Source organism: Mus pahari, chromosome 8, assembly GCF_900095145.1.
Source record: "Mus pahari chromosome 8, PAHARI_EIJ_v1.1, whole genome shotgun sequence".
In the NCBI taxonomy this organism is placed as follows: Eukaryota; Metazoa; Chordata; class Mammalia; order Rodentia; family Muridae; genus Mus; species Mus pahari.
The window spans coordinates 57,922,640-57,944,881 of NC_034597.1; the positions used below are offsets into that span (position 1 = coordinate 57,922,640).

General features: G+C 43.0%; 1 protein-coding gene across 2 annotated transcripts in view; it reads right to left on the reverse strand.

The window, feature by feature from the left end:
• Positions 1–2,873: 2,873 nt before the first annotated feature.
• Bnip3l (BCL2 interacting protein 3 like) overlaps positions 2,874–22,242 on the reverse strand; it is a 22,280-nt gene continuing 2,911 nt past the window's right edge. The window contains exons 2-7 of one of the 2 annotated variants that reach the window (XM_021203447.2): positions 15,620–15,803; positions 9,551–9,623; positions 5,090–5,193; positions 4,811–4,960; positions 4,587–4,628; positions 2,925–3,485 (exon numbers count right to left, since the gene is read on the reverse strand). In XM_021203447.2, coding sequence (XP_021059106.1) covers positions 4,622–4,628; positions 4,811–4,960; positions 5,090–5,193; positions 9,551–9,623; positions 15,620–15,803 — 518 coding nt within the window. In that variant the 3' untranslated portion in view covers positions 2,925–3,485; positions 4,587–4,621. Of the gene's footprint in view, positions 3,486–4,586; positions 4,629–4,810; positions 4,961–5,089; positions 5,194–9,550; positions 9,624–15,619; positions 15,804–22,242 lie in introns of both variants that reach the window. The other variant, XM_021203446.2, reaches the window with a different exon arrangement.

The following is a 22,242-nucleotide window of genomic DNA, read 5'->3' on the forward strand; positions in this document are numbered from 1 at the left end:
ATCAAGGCAGACAAACACTGCAGTGTGACTAGATTGACGCCAAGGCTGCTGGCTGAGCACTTTTTAGAATCTGCAGCACTAGAGTCATATCTTCTTGTGTGTAATCCTCCTAAACATTAATGATACTTCAGGACTGCTCTAGGAAAACCGACTCATGATGCTTGCTCCTAAGAGGCTGCTGCCTGCAAACTGCTTCAGCTTTGAGTTGGCATTCCAACTCTGTGAATGACATGATAGGGGTTGGACAGTCTGAAGACAAAGTGGGTCCACAGGCTCATGGGGTAAGAGCTCAGCCCCCAGCTGGCAGCATGCTCCAAGTGGAGAAGCTTGAGTTGACAAAGTGGATCACTGGAGACTGATCTTGAAGAGTGGTCCTGAGTCCTTTCCTGTCTGCCACTACTGACTTTGGTTTAATTAACCCTGTTCCTTCAGCTGTGAAGCCACTTATCACTGATACTAATTAACATCTGCGGCAATGCTCAGGGGAGTTCCCAGCAGGCAGATTTCCCTTAGAAGATAGGGCTGGTAACTTGAAGGGATACTGACCAACACAAAGTCTGACTCTCTACACTGCACTGTACGCCGAATTTTGTGCAACTCCACCACCTCATTTCAGGTTACATTTTAATCATAGTCCCTAATTACATGGGATGAAGGCATGCTGTGGGTTGAATCCAGGACTTTACAAGGCAGGCAAGCACTCCCCTAGTGAGCTACATGTATTGCTCCACAGTAACCAAGCTTAATGTTAGGCCAGCCAACTCCAACTGATTCAACAATACCATTTCACTTACTACTACTTTCAAAAGAAAGGCGTGTGCAGCACCACTTGGGACAGTCAGGTCCTCTGGTCCTGGTGAGCTTTCCATGGGAAGGGTTGCATGTGGGCATGGAAAGGCATTTTAGGAAACAAGAGTGAAGTCAAAATGATATATGGACAGGCAGGTTTTGTGAGAGCTTTAATGGCACAAAATGTTTATAGCTACAAGTTACATGAGTTCTGTAAACTGTAAGGAATGACGCCAGTGCTGACGAGACAGACGAAGGATGCATGTCACTCTGGCTCCAGGAGTCCCAACAGCTGTTTCACCTTGAGAGTCGTCTCCATTTCACTCTTCACTGCAATCGAGTACTCACTGTGCTGTTCTCTGTGCCGCTTTCCTCTTGACTTACAAACATCTGAGCCAGTTTTCAATAAACTTAAAACGAAGCCTGCTTCTCATCCCAAATTGTAAACAGGAATAAAGCTTTTTAAACCTTTTCTTAAGTTTTAACTTTGTTGACTCCTGCTTTGTGATAGGACAATTTGTTTCACCCAACAAGAATCTGCATAAGAGTATGAACATCCCATATGTTGGAGCTGCAAATCAACACTGTACAAGCTCATTGATGGACAGCTGTTCTGTGATGTATTCCATGATTTTACTAATACTTTCAAAAAATGGCAAAACTAACTTCAGTTTTAATGTTGAAAGAAAATCAGACATGTTCCCATAGTTCAATGGCACTGTCGATGAAACTGCTACTGAATTTAGAGAGAAGGTGATGTCTGCCTGTAAGAGCAAGCGCTTCAAGAGTGATTCTGCTCTGCCAGCTCAAACATCAGCGCTGCAAACTGTGCTGGAATATAGCCTCAGCAGCCTTGACAGTTTGATTTCGGCGTTTCAAAACAACTACAACAAAACAACAGGCCATCAGATTTACTTTCTTCCTAAGAAGCTCAAGTATAAACACTTGAAGTAATAGGTGAGAAGGCAGATCAAGCGTCACCAGGTTTAAGAGCAAAAAAGGAAAGGGGCAGAAGTAGCTCACAAATCGTGTAGATATTAAATATGCCAGAGAGAAAATACTCACACGATTATTTTGGATATATATTTTATCTTTCTTAAAGATAAACAGTCATGTTCTTGAAAAAGACAGAAATGTCTTCTTATCTAACTTCCTTTCCATTTCCATACAACACACCAATTTTATAAGCCTTTATGTGAGAGAGGAGTTAGTTTCTGCACGCTGGCAAACCTGGTTGCCAAATTTATTCAAGTCAACCTGGTGCACCGTGTAGGTTGCTAGCTTTGAAATTCACAATGGTTCTGTAACTATAGCAAAGTGTACATCTTAAACAGTAATTATTTATTTATAAGACAGACTTCTTCAGAGTGATGCTGTGCTCTGAACTCTAACAAAATCTACTTGAGATAATCTGCAATCCTGATGCTGTCTAACAATTTGGTCCTAAAGCTTCACATTTTAGAAACAGACAAAAGAAAGTCTGCCATTCAAAGAATTTTCTGAGTATTGCAGAACATCAGGAATTTGACAGAACTGAGAAGACACCCATGTGAGAAAATCACAGGTGCCTGGGAGAGACTAGGGACACCTGGGGAAGACTGTAGAATGAATGGCATCTTTCCAGAACTTTATCAACTGTTCCCACAACCCAAGTCTACTTTTCCAAGTTACACAAGTACTTGGACTAACCCTGAAGTTCTTCTTCAGAGTGTAAAGGCTCCAGAGTGTAAGCAAAGCTCCCTAAAACAAGAAGCCTCCGTTAACACCACAAATCAGACTCGTTCCAAGTCTCTTCTGAGAGAAAAAGAAAGAAACTAGAAAAACAAAGTCATGAGAAATTCACATGCAGGTAACACATGAAAATACTAAACGCACAAAAACCTCAAAAGTAAGTTTTATGTATGTCTAGGCCTGAAACATTCCTTACAAATAAAGATTCTCTATCGTAGAAAAGACAGCAATATTCTAATGTTAAACTCTGCCAGTATGTTCTACTCTTCTGTTTCCTGTCTGTCACTCACACAGGCTGCCTCCTACAAACTGAAGGAGGCACAGGAGGCTTAGGAAAAGAGTGGCTCTGGAGCTGGTTTCAAAGTAATTTTTATTGCCCAGGATATTTTTTCCTTGTGTCTTGCTTTTTTTTTTGGTTTTGTTTTCATTTTATAACTATAAATTCAAGCTTAGGGAAGCTTGTTTTTGTCCTGGAAAACAAAACAAAGACTAAACAAAGCTTTTATAGTATTATTTGCAAACCTGACCTCATTTAGAAAGAGATGTAACTGCATGGCTAGAACACAGCTTCTAGCATGAATGATGCAGGTGACTGGTGGTACTAAGAGGAGACAATGCACTGTTGACAAGATTATAATCTGCTGGTGGCATTGCTGAAAAAAAGCCCTTGCAAATTTCTAAACAACAGTAAACTCTGTTAGGAAACTCTAAAGTGTCTTACAGGCCAAAAAGGGAACAAGGTTATTAGTAAAATGCCCCAACAGAGTTTGAGTAAAATACTGGATTTGAGAGTTACTGGAATTGGGTATGTAAAAATAGGGTTGTAGGTGGGGATCATGCTTACAATAGGTCTCAAATTCAAACTACAATAACCACTTCACAGGTCACACGGATTTCCAGGGGCTTTTCGTCTCCCTCAGTAGGTGCTGGCAGAAGGTGTGCTCAGTCGTTTTCCAATATAGATGCTGTAAGGAAGCAGAGTGTATCATGTTCTAGGGCGATCTCTGCTGACAAGCTGGGACAGCCCTGAAAGTCTCTGTGCACACTTCCCAGACTACCCAACCACGCTTCCTCTACCAGTTAAAGCAGCATGCTCCAACTGAGCTACATGCCCCTGATGAGCTCAGAGCAAATGGCTACATGGATTCTGTTTCCTCTTTAAGTCAGGACTGGAAAGCTCACGGGCAGTGATGCTAAGCCAGGTCAGGCTAAGAACGTGAGAGCCCTTCCAAACCCAAAGCAGAGCACTCCCCAGCCTCCAACTAATTCCTTTTGGATAAAATGTTCTCTTGCTACTTCAAATCTAGAGAGATGGTGGTCACAGAGCCAGTGTTTTTAAGATGGGATCTGACATGGCTTCCCAATACCAGGCAAAAACACGACCCTTTCAACAGCAAGAGCAAAAAACCGCCAAGAAAAACAGGCTGCAAAATCCTCAACAATATAACAGCAATTTTTAAGGCCCCTTTAAAACATTTTCTGTGGCAAGAGTTAAATTCAATTAAAGCAACAAAAAAGCTTAAAGATTCATGAAAGCAAGAAATACTGCAAGGCCCCCAAGCCAAGCTTTTGTGGTAAATGAACTGAATAGTTGGCAGGCATTACGAGTCCTCCCAAGCTCCACATTCTCCTATCCTGTTTCCTCCACAAGCGCCTCTCACTTAGCTGTCTGTGAATACTGGCCCTGTCTGTAGCAACAGATCCTCTACAGGAGAGACAGTGGAAGATGCACACCTGCCCATGCTCCAGAGCAGGTACTTCCCTCTGCTATGCTGAGCCACTCATAGCAAGACCAGCAATGATCCACTTTCCATGCATCAGACACAGAAAGACTCACTGGGCATGCTCAAAGCATAGTAGGTAGGACTTGAAACTAATATTAATTAAGCTAATGCTTACAAACTAAAATATTTCAGAAGTGTGTTTTCTTAAATATTAAAATCAAGGGGGAAAGCTATTAATTGAAAAGACATGCCACAAGTTAATGAATTAGGGGAAATACTGGCTGACTTTTAAATAAATGCCACAAAGTTTAAAAGACAAAGACAGAACCCATAGCAGCCTACCAGTGTATTCCAGAATCACGATCCACAATGGTGTTTTACCATCTGGGGAAGGGAGGGCAGCATTTTCATTTACTCCTACATTTACATTTAATAATTTATACATTACTCACAATTAGCCAAATTCTAAATAACTCATAAAAGATAAATAATGCTGGCTCCTTTCTTTTGACTGCCTTGCTGCCTATTCCCATTAAGTCACACGATGGCTCCATCAGGGTACTTACCCCAGCCCCAAGGCCAGCACATGAGAAAGGAAGAGAGATGGGATGAAGACTTTTAGGAACTCTGCAGAGAAAATGCCCCCTTTCTTCATGGCTCCACTCTTCCTCATGCTTAGAGATGCAGCACGTTTAGGGTGCCTGAAATGGAACTCTCTGGGGAAGAAGTTCAGAGGCTGGAATCAGACCACAAGTGCTGCAGATGCCGGGCCTGAGCCAGCCCCTCCACACGAACACAGAAAGCACACCGCCCGCCTGCCCTCGCAGACACATGCAGTAACTTACTTGGGTGGGATGTTTTCAGGTCTACTGGACCAGTCTGATACCCAGTCTGCACTTTTCTTCAAAGCCTCAACTTCCTTTTCTCCTTCTACAACTTCTTCTTCTGACTAAAAAGAATTAAACAGTGAGAAGAAAGAAACAAGAGAAACACAGAAAAGACCAATTCTTTTTACTACAAAAACAAACTAAATACAAAGTTGTGTGTTGGTGATTTTAATGGAGGAAACAACCTGTTTTCTAAAACCAAAGCACAGACTGTAACCCTGGCAAAGGCCTCTGCAGGCAATGCTCTGTGGCAATGCTGTGGAGTTGGTGCTGTTGAACCCGAGGATGCACATGTAGTATTTCACTGTACCCTTCTCAACATTAAACTTCCTATGCTGTACATATTTTCAACTGCATTTAAAATAAACATACCAAAAAGGAGATGGGAACAAATTAAATCTGTGAGAAAGTTAGCAAAGGGATGTGGTAAATCATGAAGCTGCCGACCACCTGAGACCAGCATCTACTAAAGCCAATGTCACTCATTAAACTTTCCCACGGTCAATTCCAAACAGAATCTGCATTCCACTCTACGAATGAGGACAGGGCTTGTGTGCCTTACTGAGGGCCTCGTAACTAAAGGGGGAGACCACTGTTTTCTAACCCAGGCAAGTTGCTCCAAAGGCCAGGTTTCTTACTCTCTGAAAGATTTTTTTTTTTAAAGATGAACATTTCTCAAAATTTTGAAAACATGTTAGTCAAGTTTTTCTGGAATAAGCTATTTTGAAGTGAGCCAGAAGTTAACATCTATTGCAATAAATAAATGAAAAATATTCTTTTGATTGTTAGTGATAACCTAAGCTTTCAGGCCAGAAAAAAACCCCGTTACATTTCCACAAGCTTTTTCTTGTTTTGTGTTTCTGAGACAGCACCTCATTCTGTAGCCTAGGCTGACCTGGAATTCACTATGGGGCCCGCTGGCCTTTCATCTCCCAAGTGCTGGGATTATAGACTTGAGCTACCATGTCTGGAAAACTCTTTTAACAGAAACGAAGAGATGAAAAATCCCTAAAAATGACACATTAGTTGTATTTATTCAGTTTCAAAGGAATGTGAGGCTGTGACTCCAAACCGGAGCCTCAAAACTCTGATTCTGACTGATAGCTGAAGCCACCTGGCCTGTTCACAGGACGCTTTCCCCACAGCCCCAGCTCATTGTGACTCAGGTGTCTGGGAGCGTGAGCCTGGCTCTACACATAACACCCCTTTACTACCATATCCAAGCCAAAAGCTCAGGGGATGTTTGCGTCCCTTTGTCAGCACGGTCCTTATCTAGTTCTGCTGAAGTTGGCAGATTCCACTAACACACACAATGCAGCATTTAAGACGGAGCTTTTCCCAGCAGGCACTGAGCTTACTCAGAAGCATGAGCTGGCTCTGTGGAACAACCCTGAGATCATCCTCAGGCAGAAACCAATCAGCAGTCATTCGGCAAGCAGGAGCAGCATATGTGCACACCATTTATGAGTCTTCAGGTTCTTTCTCTTTCTTTTTCATTTTTTTTTAAAAGATTTATTTATTTTATGTATGTGTGTAAACTGTCACTGTCTTCATTCACACCAGAAAGAAGAGAGCATTGGATCTCATTACAGATGGTTGTTAGCCACCATGTGGTTGCTGGGAATTGAACTCAGAACATCTGGAAGAGCAGCCAGTGCTCTTAACAACTGAGCCACCTCACCAGCCTCTATAGGTTATTCTTTTGTTTTTATTTTTTGTTTTTTGTTTTTTTTTTTATGACGTGTAGAAGCCACAGGTCAACTGCAGAAGCTGACTTACTCCTTCCACCATGTGGGTGCTGGGGCTGCAATGTGGGGGTGGAACTCAGGCTGTCTTGCTGGTCCCCTGTTCTTTTGGTTTGGTTTCAGCAATGCTGGAGACTTAAACCCAGGGCCTCCCACATGTTAGGCAAGAGTTTTGTCTCAGTAACTGCACTCTAGCCACATGGTAGTTTGTTCTTAGTTCCTCCTTTGGCCTCCCAGAACTCCTGCTTTCTGGTTTAGCTTAGGTATTTTTTAACCAGTTAATATTTTATTCTTTTCAGAGTACAAACAGTGAGAACTGTGCTCTGAATTTTCTAATACGATGAGGTTTCCTCCAGGGGAATAAAGCAAAGTTACCATTGGATTCATATAGTTTTTTTAGTCTACAAACACATTTCTAACCTTAAACTCTAATATTTATATGATCCTGCATTTCTTTTATTGTCTGAAATTTGTCAATCCCAGGGTTTTGGAGAGGGGATGGTGAGACAGCCTCACCGCACTCCAGGCTGGCCTCAAACATTCTTTAAAACATAGGCTGCCCTTCAGATCTCATGATTCTCAGCCTCCTGAGTCCAGAAACTGCAATATAGTCCTTAACACTATGCTTGGTTCATTTTGAGATTTTAAACCATCGTCCTGTGACTAAAGAATATGGCAAAAGGGCATCTCATCTAACCACATAGGACTCATGCTTTGCTCTTCCCTGGACATGCTTCCAGTCAACTATCTTAACCACCTCACAGTCCAGGGAGGGGTCAGTCCTTATCTTACACTCAGTTAACTCTTCCTTTTAAAGTCTCTAAACAGGGATAGTAAGCTACAGGCCTGTATCCACGTACAAATTAACCATAGTCTCACAAGATAAGAAAGAAGCTATTTCTAAAGATCTCAGTTCTGCGCTGGACCCATTCTGAACAACAACAGTGTCTGCATGGGACTGTGACTGATTCTTGCTACACAATGGGGCCTCATGAGTACCATCACCCTACCAGTAAGAACAACGCTCTGCCCTTAGCTGTGCCAGCTTAGGAATTCCCACCCCATGGCTCTGCAGTCCTGTCAAGTTTATCTGTGTGCCCAGCAAGCTCTCCTAGGACTAATTCCCTTCAGAGGTTAGTTTCAGTGGAAGGACTAGATAGATCATGGACTTGGATTTACTTTCAGTCCTGACTCCAACACTGACTTACATTGTCATCTTAGGTGATAACTATATGAGGACAAAGTGTCTCTCTCCCCATTTCCCCTAACTGGATTGAAAACATTACAGTGCTAAAGTGTGAAGTTTTCAGGTTTGTTTTGTTTACATAAACTCAGGCACCCAGTGAGACTGGGAAGCACCCAGTGTTTTTCCTCACTTCTCTGGACAGAGCTGGAGCATGGCACCAGCTATTCCTCACAGGTGCACATAAAGAAGAGACAGCCTCAGTCAACTGTTCTTAACTTTCTAACATTAAACTTTCTTACTCATGAAATATCATTTTCCTAATCCCTGGTGATTTTCAATTGTTTCTTCAATTTTAAAAGGGCAATATAAAGCATCTACTCCCAGAGACCCAACCTTGTCTTTAGAAGCATATGCTACTGTGCCAAAACCAATGCTGTCCCTGCTGGTGAGTCCATCAGCATGGCTTGACCCCTGCTTAAGGTCAATTTCACTGACAATCTGTCAGAATATCATAAACTATCCTGAATTTAACAGATTTCTTTTTAATTTTATGACTGCATTCATCCTAAAATCACAGTTAAATTCGGTGACTGTATCTGCCTGACCCCTGGTGTCCGTACTCTGGGCTCTGTACAAGCTGCATGGCTCCTGGGGCAGGGCCTACTGAACTGCCAGTGCTTTCCCTCCAGAGTATGTCTATGGAGCTTCCAACCAAGCACCCGAAGACACTCTTTGAAAATGTCTAAACAAAAGGCACACGGACTGAAGAACACACACAGCAGAGCATCAGCTCCCTGCTCTCTTCTGTCCTGGGGATGCCTTTGCTATGAACTCCATGTGCTTTTTCCACACCAGGTATACCATCCTGCATGTGGCCAAACTCACTCACATTTCAGCCATTTACCATAAATCTTCTTTATCCAATAAAGTGTATCACAGAGGAAACTGGTATTCCAAGTTTCAGCATTTGAGCAGCTGAAGTGAGCTTACATAAGCCAGTGTTGAGCACATGGATTTTCCAGCATCAGAAAACAGCAAGAGGGAAACCAATGAGATGTGGGGAAACTGTGCAGTCAGACAGAAGACTAGAACCCATACCAGGCACGCAGCACAGGTGCCTACGCTCACACAGCAGAGAACAACACGAACAGGGTGTCTGCAGGCCTCCCTCAGACAGACACCTGAACCAGGAGACAAGGGCAAGGACAAGGAAGTCCTACCTCCCACTCACTGTCTTTATGCTTGCTGGTAAGAATGCAGCATATCAGGGGCCAGCCTTGTACAACTGTGAGCAGCACGACAGTCAAAGTGACAGCTCCATGAGCTCACAGATATTCTCCCCGACTCTGCAGTAAACATGCCAATGGCAAACTACTCAGTGCTGACTCGTCAGAATGCAATCAGGTTTGGAGCCCAGCCCCAGTTTTCAGCCAAGAAACATGAGAGACTCTTACATATTTTCCAAATCAAAGTAAAACACACACCTACCTGAGAGCTATGGTCCCTGCTGGTATGCATCTCAACATCAAACATGATCTGCCCATCTTCTTGTGGTGAAGGGCTAAGAGAGAAAACTTAGTCATTAGTTTTTGTTTGTTTTTTACACTTTAGTTATTTTTCTGCACATAGATGTCTCTCTGTGTGGCTGCACATGTGTCCTGCCTGGCACACTTGGGAAGGTCAGAGGACAATTGGGAGTCTACTGTCCCCTGCCACCATGTGGGCTCCTGGAAATAGAACTCAAAAAGTCATTAGGCTTGGCAGTAACCCCTTTTACCAACTGAGCCATCTAGCGAGCCTTCCCAGTAGTTTTAATTCTTGATTTCGTATCTTAAGACTTTATTGGAAAACAGAAAACTGATAGCTTGGAAACAGGAACAAATCTGAAAGTCTATCTAACACCAAGTAAGCGAATCGTATGTGAGAGTAAGTGGTGAATCTAATGGAGTAATCATGCAGAATGCTCAGACTCTGTCAGTGGTAATGCATGCCCTCAGAGCAACAAAGCCAGGGAATATATGGCGGCCTGAGGATGTAAAAGCATCACACTGTCTTGTACCACTGTCCAATCCAAACAGCCTGAGTTCTTTTGTAACAAGCCCCCAGACCTTAACACAACTGAAGCCATGTCAGAAGCATCCTTCTGACTTTAAAAGCCAGCCAACACATGTCAAAACAGAAACAAAGACCTAATCTAAAAAAACAAAAAAACAAAAAAAAAAACCTCATTCATAATCCAGGATCTAAGAAAATTCCCTAAATGTATTAACTCTGCTTTTTTTTGGCTTCTGTAGTTTCACTGCTTGCTAACTGAAGTGTGACAACCAGGATGTGGGTTTTGTACATAAAAGACAAAGAATTATAACGTTCAGGGGCTGTATGACTGAGGCCAGCTCTTTGCACAGCCACCGACCAGCAATATAAACTTTCTGTGTGGCACTAAGAATGTTTGTGTGTGTTCTCTGATGGAATTACCTCACAACACTTTCTCTCAACACTTTTGTGCACACACAACTCCTCAGCATTTCACAGACTCTTCAGAGACTTCTGTGAGGCAGAAACTGCTCTTACAGTCCTGTCAGGATGTGTCTTTTTGCTGCCATCCTCTTGTGAGTATACGCTACAGCTTTTTTTTTTTTTTTTTTTTTTTTGGTGGTTTTTCGAGACAGGGTTTCTCTGTGTAGCCCTGGCTGTCCTGGAACTCACTTTGTAGACCAGGCTGCCTCAAACTCAGAAATCCGCCTACCTCTGCCTCCCGAGTGCTGGAATTAAAGGCGTGCACCACCACTGCCCGGCCTACGCTACAGCTTTTAAAGGCTACACAATACATGTGTTGGTCAGCTTGATGTCAATTTGACACAGCTGGACTCATTTTGTAAACAGGAATCTCAATTGAGGAAAGGCCCATCAGACTGGCCTGTGGACAGGCTATAGTGAATTTTCTTGATTAATGATTGATGTGGGAGGATCCGGCTCACTGTGAGCAGAGCTATCCCTGGGCTGCTGGTCCCGGGTGCTCTAAGAAAGCAGCCTAAAGAAGCCTGGAGAAGCAAGCCAGTAAGCAGCTCCTCATGGCCTCTGCTTTGGTCCAAGTCTTGAGTTCCTGCCATGACTTCCCTTGCTGATGGACTATAAACTGTAAGGTTAAACAAACCTTTTCCTCAAGTTTCTCTTGGCTATGTTCTACAGCACAGAAACCTTAAAACAGTATGTGATACCACCACAAACTGAATGCATAAGTAGATGGGAATACAGATGCCCCTGTTAAGCCAGAAATTAAAGAGTAAAACTGTAAACAACTGCAATCCATAATATTTTTAGCTATGGAGCTGGGCATGGTGACACACACCTTTAATCCCAGTACTTGAGAGGGAGAGGCAGGTGGAACTCAGTGCATTTGAGGCCAATCTGGTCTACACAGGTGTTCCAGGACAGCCAACCTTCCATAGAGAGAACCCATCTCAAACATAAAACAAACAAAAAACCCAAAACCAAGTCTAAATTTAATTATAGGAAATAGGTATTTCTCATCAAGAAAGAATATGTGGGGGCTGGAGAGATGGCTCAGTGGTTAAGAGCACTCACTACTCTTTTAGAGGTCCCGAGTTCATATCCAAGTAACCACATGGTGGCTTACAACCACCCATAACAAGATCTGATGCCCTCTTCTGGAGTGTCTGAAGACAGCTACAGTGTACTTATATATAATAATAAACAAATCTTTAAAAAATATATGTATGGGTAGGTGAGATGGCTCATTGGGTGGAGGTGCTTGCCTGGGAACTTGATTCCTTGAACCTACTTAAGGTATAGGGAGAGATAGCCGGGTGTGGTGGTGCACACCTTTAATCCCAGCACTCGGGAGGCAGAGACAGGTGGATTTCTGAGTTCCTGAGTTTGAGGCCAGTCTGGTCTACAAAGTGAGTTCCAGGACAGCCAGGGCTACACAGAAACCCTGCAAAATCCTGACCTACATATAACAAACTAAGGCACATATGTGCACAAATATGGCAAGTATATACAATCAATTAAATTTTTAACAGGAGTCTTAAATGGAAATAGAAACAGTTTACATCAAACAAGCATGATATACATTTATCGTCTTTGTGATGACAACACCATGGATGGCATCAAGGGCCAGCCACATACAACTGTGACCAGACCCGACAGTCAAAGTGAACTGCTACTTAAGAGGGCTTTTCCGTAAGCCCACAGAAGTACTACATTGCTGACACCAATCTTTGCTAGAGAAATACTCCCTTCTTCACCGGTAAGCTGGTTACACCTGAGGATTCAGAATGCCATCAGGCCTGGAACCCAGCTCCACTCAGGCTCAGCTAAGGAGCCTGTTAATCCACTGTAATATGCTTCTCCTGCACTGACAGCCAAAGGAAAAGCTCTAAGGACGAATCTATACTGGGCTTTCAGAAACTGCCCTGAGTCGGCAGGAGAAAGCACAAAACAAGGAACGCTAGGAACAACTTCTAACCACCACTGATGGCAGTGGCTGTCCTAGGACTTAGAGATCTACCTTCCTCTCTCTGGCGTGGTGGGATTAAAGATGTGTACTACCACATCTGGCATGGAATAACTTTTAAATAAAACATCTGTAAAACAGGCTAGGCCTAGTGGTGGAGGCCTGAAATCCCAGTTTTTCTAGACTCTGGGTCAGGAAATTTAAGTTCAATGCTTCCCCAGGCTACACAGCAAGTTTAAACCCAGTCTGTGCAACTTGGCAGGACAGTTCCAAAACCAGAGTCACAAGCGGGCTAGAGATGCAGCTCACCAGAGCAACTCATGTCCAGCAGGCTAGAGGCATTGGGTTCAGTCCTCAGCACCAAGAGAAAAGTAGGGAAGGGGAGGTAGAAATGAAAGGGAAAAGGAGAAAAGAAAATGTACAGCAGCTGGGGCTAATGTCCAACAATTTGAAGAATCCTTCCATCTACATTGTAGGTCCCACAAGAAACATGTCCTAATAACCAACTATAAGTCAAATGACACAAATCTTGAAGGCACCTATTTTGTAGCAGTGCTGTGCTATGTGTTTGGTGTACACATCTATGCAGGTTCAAGTGTACATCTCTGTAGAAGCTGAAAGTGACTCTCACTACTTTCCTCTTTGTTCTCCATCTTATTTTGTAAGGTAGTGCCTCTAACTGGACCTGGACCCACTGTCCCAGCAGGACTAGCTGGCCAGGGAGCCCCTTTGCCATTCCTCATCTTATTTAGGATCCTGAACTAAGATGACCCTGGGAAGATGAATTCATAGCCCATGTCACATATCACTGACATTGTAAGCTAAATAAGAGGTCCAGCAAGCAAGTGACTTCTTTGTACCCTGTGAAGTATAATGGACACATGGTACCAATGATCAGTCTCATGCTTGCACATGTATAAAAATAGTCTACAGAGGGAAACTTCAGGAACCTAAAAAGAGAAACCTCTTGAAATCCTTCAGCAAGTCTACGATGGTTTGAATATGCTCAGCCCAAGGAGTAGCACTATTAGAAGGTGTGGCTCTGTTGGAGTAGGTGTGGCTTTGTTGTAGTAGTGTGTCACTGTGGGTGTGGGCTTTAAGACCCTCATCCTAGCTTCCTGGAAGCCAGTCTGTTCCTGCTTGCCTTTGGAACAAGATGTTGATCTCTTAGCCTGCCTGGACGCTGCCATGCTCCCTCCTTGATGATAATGGACTGAACCTCTGAACTGGTAAGCCAGCCCCAAGTGAATGTTTCTTATAAGAAAACCCTAACTAAGACAAAGACCCTGGATACAAAAAACTTTATTCTGGCCAGGCATGGTGGGACACACCTTTAATCCCAGCACCAAGGAGGCAGACACAAGCAGATCTCTATGAGTTGCCCGGTCTAGGACAGAGCTATGTAAAAGACCCTGCCTCAAAAAACAAACCAACAAAACTACTGAAAAACAGACTAGTGCTACAGCCTCCAGAACCAACGGCAACTACTCAGAAAGAAATATGTGCTCACTTCTGCTTGTGACAGGAGACTCAGCAACAAGGCAGAGATGACACGGGGGTGGCAGGGTACACTGTGCCAAACAGCCAACCAACCTGTCCTCCAGCTGCCTTGGAGACAGAACTGGGTCACATAAGGCATACAAGAAGGTCAGATGTGATTTAACTACTTTCTCTACTTCTCAGATAAAAATTAACTATGTGCTATAGATGAGACACAAAAACAGCTACGACAAATATGCACAACCTCTTCCTCCAGTCCTGCCCACCCTGCTGCTTTTTAGACATCCTCAATATTCTTCCTGGGTATGTGCATCTTCACCGTGGTGACTATCAGTCAGCTGCAGACGAACCAGCCCTGAGTAGCCTATGAGGCTAACACTGTGCCAGGAACCGCACCAACAATCTCTCTCCATTTGTGGAGATGGGTTATTAAATTGTATTATTATGTAGTCCAGGCAGGCCTTCACCTTGTGGAAATACTGCTCAGCCTCTTGAATGATGAGACTACAGGTATGTTATATCTATATGAGCTTAGAATTGCTAATGTTATTTAATCCTAATTTCTCAGGAAAGGAAAGAAAAAAAAGCACAAACTGAAAATTAATTAACCACTTGTTTTCCTTTCCTACATCTTTCTGTATTTTTAGTCCTCACCATAATAATAATAATGAATGGACTTAGGTTTTCAGAGGCAAGAGCCATACAGAGATGTAAGTAAATAACACTTCCTCTGAGAAAACTCATGCCGCATGCCTTCAGTACACTGCTTACTGCGAGCAACATAGCACAGACATAGCTGTAACCGCCATCTACTTGCAGGTCCTGTAAGCTAGCAGTTACTGAGTAACAGTGCCAGTCTGTTACTGAGAATGGTTAAAAAAAAAAAAAAAAAAAAAAAAGGCCACATGGTCCCTGCTTCTGATGTCTAGAACGGGAGAGACTTGTCACCGTGAGTCACAATATGGGCTCAAAAACAAAGGAAAATGGGATAAACTCAGATGAACTCTGAGAGAACATTCATGACACTAAATTTTATGTTCATTTTAAAATTGCATTTAGTTTGTGTATGTAGACATGTGTGGGTGTGTATGTGGAAGCCAGAGGACAACTTGAAGAAGTCAGTTTTCTCCTTCCACCATGGGGGACCCAGGATGAAACAGGTCAACCAACAAGTGCTTAACCACCTTGCTGATCTGCTATTCAATTTCAAACTGATAAACAACTAAAAATAATTCAATCTGAGAATAAAAATGACAATGAGGGTGGGCAACTCAGTGCCTATCCATTAGTTATACTGTTTTTAATTTTCTTGAGACAAGACCTCACCATACAGCCTTGACTGGCCTGGGACTCAAGATGTAGATCGAGCTGACCTCAAACTTACTGCCTCTACCTCTCAAGTACTGAGATTAAAGGTGTGTACAATCATCCCTGCCCTAGCTGTCCAGTTTAAACATGTATGCTACAATAAATCTGGAGGCCTATTCTGCTAATGAGTATTTAAGCAATGAGCTTGCCCCTTATGAGAGGTAGCTTTATAACCACTCAACTCCTGACTTAGCACCCAGAGCTTTACTTACCTGTCACAGTGAGAACTGCCTCTTGAGCTGCTCTGTCCCGACTCATGCTGTGCATCCAGAAGGATCTTCTCCATGTCTCCATTGTGGATGGAAGACGAGGAAGGAACGTGCTCCAGCCCCCCATTCTTCCCATTTCCATTATCATTGCCATTGCTGCTGTTCATGGGTAGCTCCACCCAGGAACCTGTTGGACAGGTCAGATAATAAGTCATAACTACTGCAGGGTCAAAATCCCTTCTGTGCACACAGATGTCCATATGCTGAGTTCAGATAAGGATTCTGACTTGCCTCACACAGAAGCCAAAGTATTCTGAAGAAAATAAACATGAACAAAGTCAGAGTCCATTTTCTTATGCTCCCATAGGGATTCCTGCATTAAAGCACTCAGAAGGTAGAAATCTAAAACTTAAGATGTGCTCTCCAGCCAGACAGTTGTCTTTTTGGTTAAAGCTTAATTTGTATCCAATCAATGCTTTGGTGAAACCTCAAGCTGTCCTTCAAAAATTATATACCTCTTCCTTTACTAGACAGGATGTTATATTTAACATTTCAGTTACACACAAAGTCACTTGCCATGTGTGCCACAGTATTCCTCAGCTCTTTAGGTACCTTTGTACAAAATTAAGTCAACATCTAACATAGCAACATCATCCAGTTCATCTTAACAGTACAACTGTCTACTAACACAACTGAAAAAGCCCCTGGCGTGAAAACCTGAATGTTACCAAAGCGCTCAAATAGTTCCCAAATCCAGCACATGCAACCATGCAGCTGGTCCTTAATAAAGCCAGATAAATTAAAAACTGAGGGGTGGGGAGCACTGGCTCTGTTCTACAGATGTGTGTCTCTCCTTGCGCTCACTCTTTCAAGGCTTTCTCTTCTACACCAAACGTACCTTGTGAAGTTGTTCCTTCCCTCTTTATCTCCCAGACCTCTACTTTCTAGAGTTTTCATGCAGTCCTGAGAGTATGGCTGAAGGGGTGGGACCACAGGAAAAGAGGGTGGGCCTTTATAATCTGTACGTTTTGAAAGTTCTTATTGGCCCAGTAAGTTGAATGATTAAGGTTAAAATTTTAATAGGAATCAGTAGCAGTAACTAATTAATCAAGTTCACAAAAAAGGCATGCTCTACGCTCCCTCTGTACAATCCTGTACTTTAGGAAAGTGACCAACAGACATGCTCTACGCTCCCTCTGTACAATACTGTACTTTAGGAAAGTGACCAACAGTCAGGCAATGCTCACACTTGCACTCGGGAATCTGGGGCAATATGATGATCAAGAGTGAGGTCAAACCACCAGGCATGGTGGCACACGCCTTTAATCCCAGCACTCGGGAGGCAGAGGCAGGCGGATTTCTGAGTTCAAGGCCAGCCTGGTCTACAAAGTGAGTTCCAGGACAGCCAGAGCTATACAGAGAAACCCTGTCTCGAAAAACAAACAAACAAACAAACAAACAAAAAAAGGAATGAGGTCAAAAGCAGTGGTGGCGCACGCCTTTAATCCCAGCACTAGGGAGGCAGAGGCAGGAGGATTTCTGAGTTTGAAGCCAGCCTGGTCTAGAGTTCCAGAACAGCCAGGACTACACAGAAACCCTGTCTTGAAAACAAACAAACAAACAAACAAACAAAAAAATAGAAAAAAACAAAACAACAACAACAAAAAAGAATGAGGTCAAGGCTGGCCTGGGGGGTGGGGGGGATGGAAAAGCAAACAAAATTCCACACACACCCCCAAACCCAAAAACCTCCAAACTGTAATCTAAGAAGTCAGCAGGGTCAAATCTCTAAATCCTTAGCAGATCAGTCAGAATCACCAAAGACTACCTCAAACCCTAAAATGCACCCAAATGAGTCAATGATACCAGGCCCAGGAGGGAAAGCTCATCTGCCTGGAACGGCACTCCAGCCTCTAACAACCCCGTCACCCCCATCCTCACTCAGTGCCACCAGTATACAGAGCTGTGACAGAGGGCCTAATTCCCAGAGCTGCCAGAACTAAACACAGTAACTGCAGACAAACAGCAGACGCTCACTTACTGAAGAGTTAGCTAGTCCTCTCCATCAAAGGCAGCTCCCCCGCCTGCCCGCCCTCTGCCCCTTGCTGGCAGTCTTGAAATCACCAATTAATTCCAAACAACACAGGCACACAACAGCACCTGGCCTCATTCTACACCTACGTAAGGATGGGCATGATTCGAGGAGGAGCACATAAAACCAGTATCGATAAGAGAGATCTTTAGCACGAAGAGTTTAAATATTTAGAGTGCCCGTGGAGTGGATACAAATGTGCCAGAGCACATCTAAATTTAGATCTCTGTAAAATATTCTAGAGGGAGGGGAAGAGAGAATAAACAATCTTCCCCTACTCCCACTGCTTCTAGGATTTCAAGTGTCTATAAAAACCAATGAGATTGGTTCTTGTAGACAGCCCACTGTGCAAAATAAACAAAACCAACAAAGCCCAGGGATGCTCTGGCAGGAGCACTGAGGACCCAGGGCTGCAGACAGAGACTCAGACAATCAACAAGTGCTTGGAAAATCTGATCAAAGGAGAGTGGTAGACACAGTGCCTGGGTTTCTGCTCCTCATTTTTCTAAAAGATTTCCAAGCCATCATGCCAACTCTATTTTCCACTTTAAACATATACAGTCACTACCTTTAACGTCGGGAACTTGAGAAGACACACCTAGCTAAGTTAAAAAGTGACCCCAGCCGGGCATGGTGGCACATGCCTTTAATCCCAGCACTTGGGAGGCAGAGGAAGGCGGATTTCTGAGTTCGAGGCCAGCCTGGTCTACTGAGTGAGTTCCAGGACAGCCAGGACTACCCAGAGAAACCCTGTCTCGAAAAACCAAAAAAAAAAAAAAAAAAAAAAAAGTGACCCCAGCCAAGGCCTCAACAGCCTGAAGCACAATGCCCCCACTCCCACTGTAAGGCAGAATGTCTTCACTTGGCAGCCACCAGCATCACAGTTAAGAGTGCAGAGTAAAGTTAGTCACAGCCCATGCTAATGTTAACAGCTTATGCTTGGACAGGTGCCTTAGCCTTTGTGTCTCAGTATCCTTCCTTATCTGTAAATAAGGATAAATGCTGTAGCTATTTCAGAGTTACTAGAATGGCACAAATACACAAGCACAAAGAGAAGTGCCACATACAGGTCAGTCATTATAGTAAGTATATTCTGTATGTCTTCAAAAATCACTGGATTTCTAAAGTGTGTTACTTAAGCTCAGAGATGTCAGTATACAAAACTAAGATTCAGGGATTCAGAGAGGGCTCAGCAGTTAAAAGCACTGGCTGCTCTTGCAGAGGACCTGGGTTCAATTCCCAGCACCCACAAGAAGGTTCACAGCCATCTGTAACTCTAGTTCCAGATGATTCCATACCCCCTATCTGGACTCCCTGGGCACCCATTACACATGCTAGGCACATTCATGAAAAGCTAGCAAAACACAGATAAAATTTTTGTTTAAATCTTAAAAACAAAAACCTAATAATTCTCTCCTCCATTTCTAGTGCCAAGTTTTGTGGGGTTTTTGGGGGGGGAGAGTTGGGGAGAGAAGGTTGTTTGTTTGTGGTATCGGGGGACTGAACTCAAGTGTAACCCAAGCTCTGTGATTTGATAGAAATGGTCTCATACAACCCAGTTATATACCTCAGATTCCAACACCTTGAATGCTGGGATCATAGGAAGGCACACCACCCCTGGCTCCCACGCCTACATCCAGAGGAAATCACTTAAATGGTTTTCTATGGAAAATTCTACAATTTTTTTTTTCCCTTATGAAATATTTTTTCGGGACTGAAGAAATGGCTCAGAAGTTAAGAGCACGAGCCGCTCTTCCGAAGGACCTGGGTTCAATTCCCAGCACCCACATGGCAGCTCAAAGCTGTCTGTAATCCCAGTTCCAGGAGACCTGACACCTTCTCATAGACAAACATTCAGGCAGAACAGCAATGTACATAAAATACTTTTTTTACATTTGTTTGTTTTTTGAGATAGGGTTTTTCTATGTACTCCTCACTCTGTAGACTCCTCACTCTGTAGGGTAACTTCAAAAATTATTTTTTTAAATAAACAAATGGAATTGTAGTATATTAAGTTCCTCTAAGTCACTGGCTCTCATGTCATGAGCCCTTTAGGAGTCACACATCAGATATCCTGCAGATCAGATTCATGACAGTAGCAAAATTACAGCCATGAAGTAGCAACAAAATATCTGACGGCTGGGCGTTCTCATGCCCCACAACACGCGGAACTGTACTAAAGGGCCAACGCATTAGGAAGGTTGAGAACCACTGTGTTAAGTACTGGTTCTTACCTCTAACTCTGAAATGCTTTTCAAAGTTAGTATGTGCATTCTTTTGAATACCTTGAATCTCATTTTTAAAATTTCTTTTACAATTTCATGTGTATGGGTGTTTGGCCTGCATGGTGTCTGTGTGCCATATGCATGGCTGGTGCCTGTGAAGGCCAGAAGAGGGTATCAGAGCCCCTTTAACTGGAAAAAACAGTTAGGATCAAGCCACTACCTGATGCTAGGAATCAAACTGGAGTCCTCTTTAAGAACAGTCAATGCTCTTAACTATTGAGTCTTCTTTCCAGCTACCTAAAATCTCACTTCTTAAAAAGACACAACATACTTTTAACTATTATCCAAAGACAATTACCCAGAAGACTATATTCCCAATATTTTATTACACTGACAGAATCATTGAACATTCTGAAAGAGCCTTAAAAAGCTAGATTATCCTTAACTCAACCACTGTCTTTTAGAGATAGTCTAAGTATATGTATATGTGCATCTGTGTGACTGCATGTGTATTATGGAGACCAGAGGTCATTCTCAGATAATTTCTCAAGAGCCACCCTCATTTTCTGAGACAAGATCTCTCCTTGACCAAGAAGCTGATAATTAGGTGAGGGTGGCTAGCCAAGGAGCCCCAGGGATCTACCTATCTCTGCTTCCCAATGCCAGGATTCCAAGTGCGGACCATTGTGCCTGGCTTGGCATAGGTCTGGGGGAACTCAAATCCTCACACTTGCAATAACTTTAATGATGGAGCCATCTTCCTGACTCCAGCTGTGTTCTCTGTAGAAGCATGCAGTGTCAAGGGAAAGCTAGGTATAGATTCCTTAGAAGGAAATCTACCAGACAGGTGTGGTCGCTCACACCTGTAACCTTGGCCAGTGGGTGTCAGAGGCAGGAGGGTTGCTACAAGTTCAATCAAGGTCATCCTGGGCTGCACAATGAGACCCTGTCTGAAAACAAAATTAAATAATCTAGTGTTGATAACAGAAATAGAAACATTTTAAAACATTATCTTTTGAGTATGACATAGAAAGGGAAAACAGGTGGGGGTGGGGACACTTTTCTTTTGTTATTGTCTTTCACTTCAAACCTAGGCCGCCCTGGACCTCACTCATTAAGTGATCTAGGTTACCTTAGCCATGATCCGAACTCATTTACAGTCTCAGGTTCCAATGTGCCGCCTCTGCCAATCCTCACAAACTCCCCTAATGCTTGGAAAGGAAGCAAGGCAAAGATTTCATGTAATCCAAAAAATACAGAGGAAACCACCTCCGAGGCAGTTCTCTTCCTAACAAGAAAGCTTTAAAGAGCGAGCTGAAGCAGTTATTGTTAAAGGACTGTTTACATGTTGAAAGCTGTTCCTTTGTGCTAGTTTTGTACAAAGACATAGAGGCTTATCTTCTAATTGAAGTCTTCTGGAATGGCTAGGGAAAGGCATTACAGGTTCTGGCCAGTAACTGATCATCACACTACTGCAGCTTACAGCCTCAAGCTTCTCACCAACAATTAAATCCTCTACACATCACAGGAAACATTCTCATTTTCTCCCACCTTTTCAAGGCCTCTCAAATCACTTGCGTTAGGGGTCCTGAGAGCCTTTCTGTCTGCCTGTTTCAGGTCCTAGATGCTGGGATCCCAAATAACAGTCTCTGGCATTCTTCTGTGCCAGAAGAGTGGGTACTTCACACTAGTGACTGACAAAGGCTTCCTATGTGCCCTAGCCTGAACCTCTCCCCAGGGTGGACAGCAAGAAAAGGCTAGAATTCCAATTACACCAGAGTTAGGATACCACTCTGATCTTCCTTATGCCATTCCTGCAGTCTCCTATGTGTCTCACTCATATCTTGAGGAACTTGATAGTTTTGTTAATTATAAAAGTAACTGGAAACATCCTTTTGGGTATTTGTCTTCCAACAGTCCTTATAATGGTAACAGAATCAGAGAAAGGTTTCACTATTTCAAATATATCAATAATTTGGGCTGGAGAGATGGCTCAGATGTTAAGAGCATGCACTGCTCCTACAGTGCTAGAGTTCAATTCCCAGGACCTATTATCTGTTTGTATTCCAGATTCCAAGGATCTAACGTCATCTTCTGGATGCTATGGGTACCTGCACTCAAGTGCACATACCACACACACAGGTATAGGTATATATATATATATATATATATATATATATATATATATATATACACACACACACACACACACACATACATACATACACACACACACACACACACCTAAAAACAATCCTTAAGAAATTTTAATAATTTGCTATTAAAACTCTGCTGTGGAGTTAGAGAAA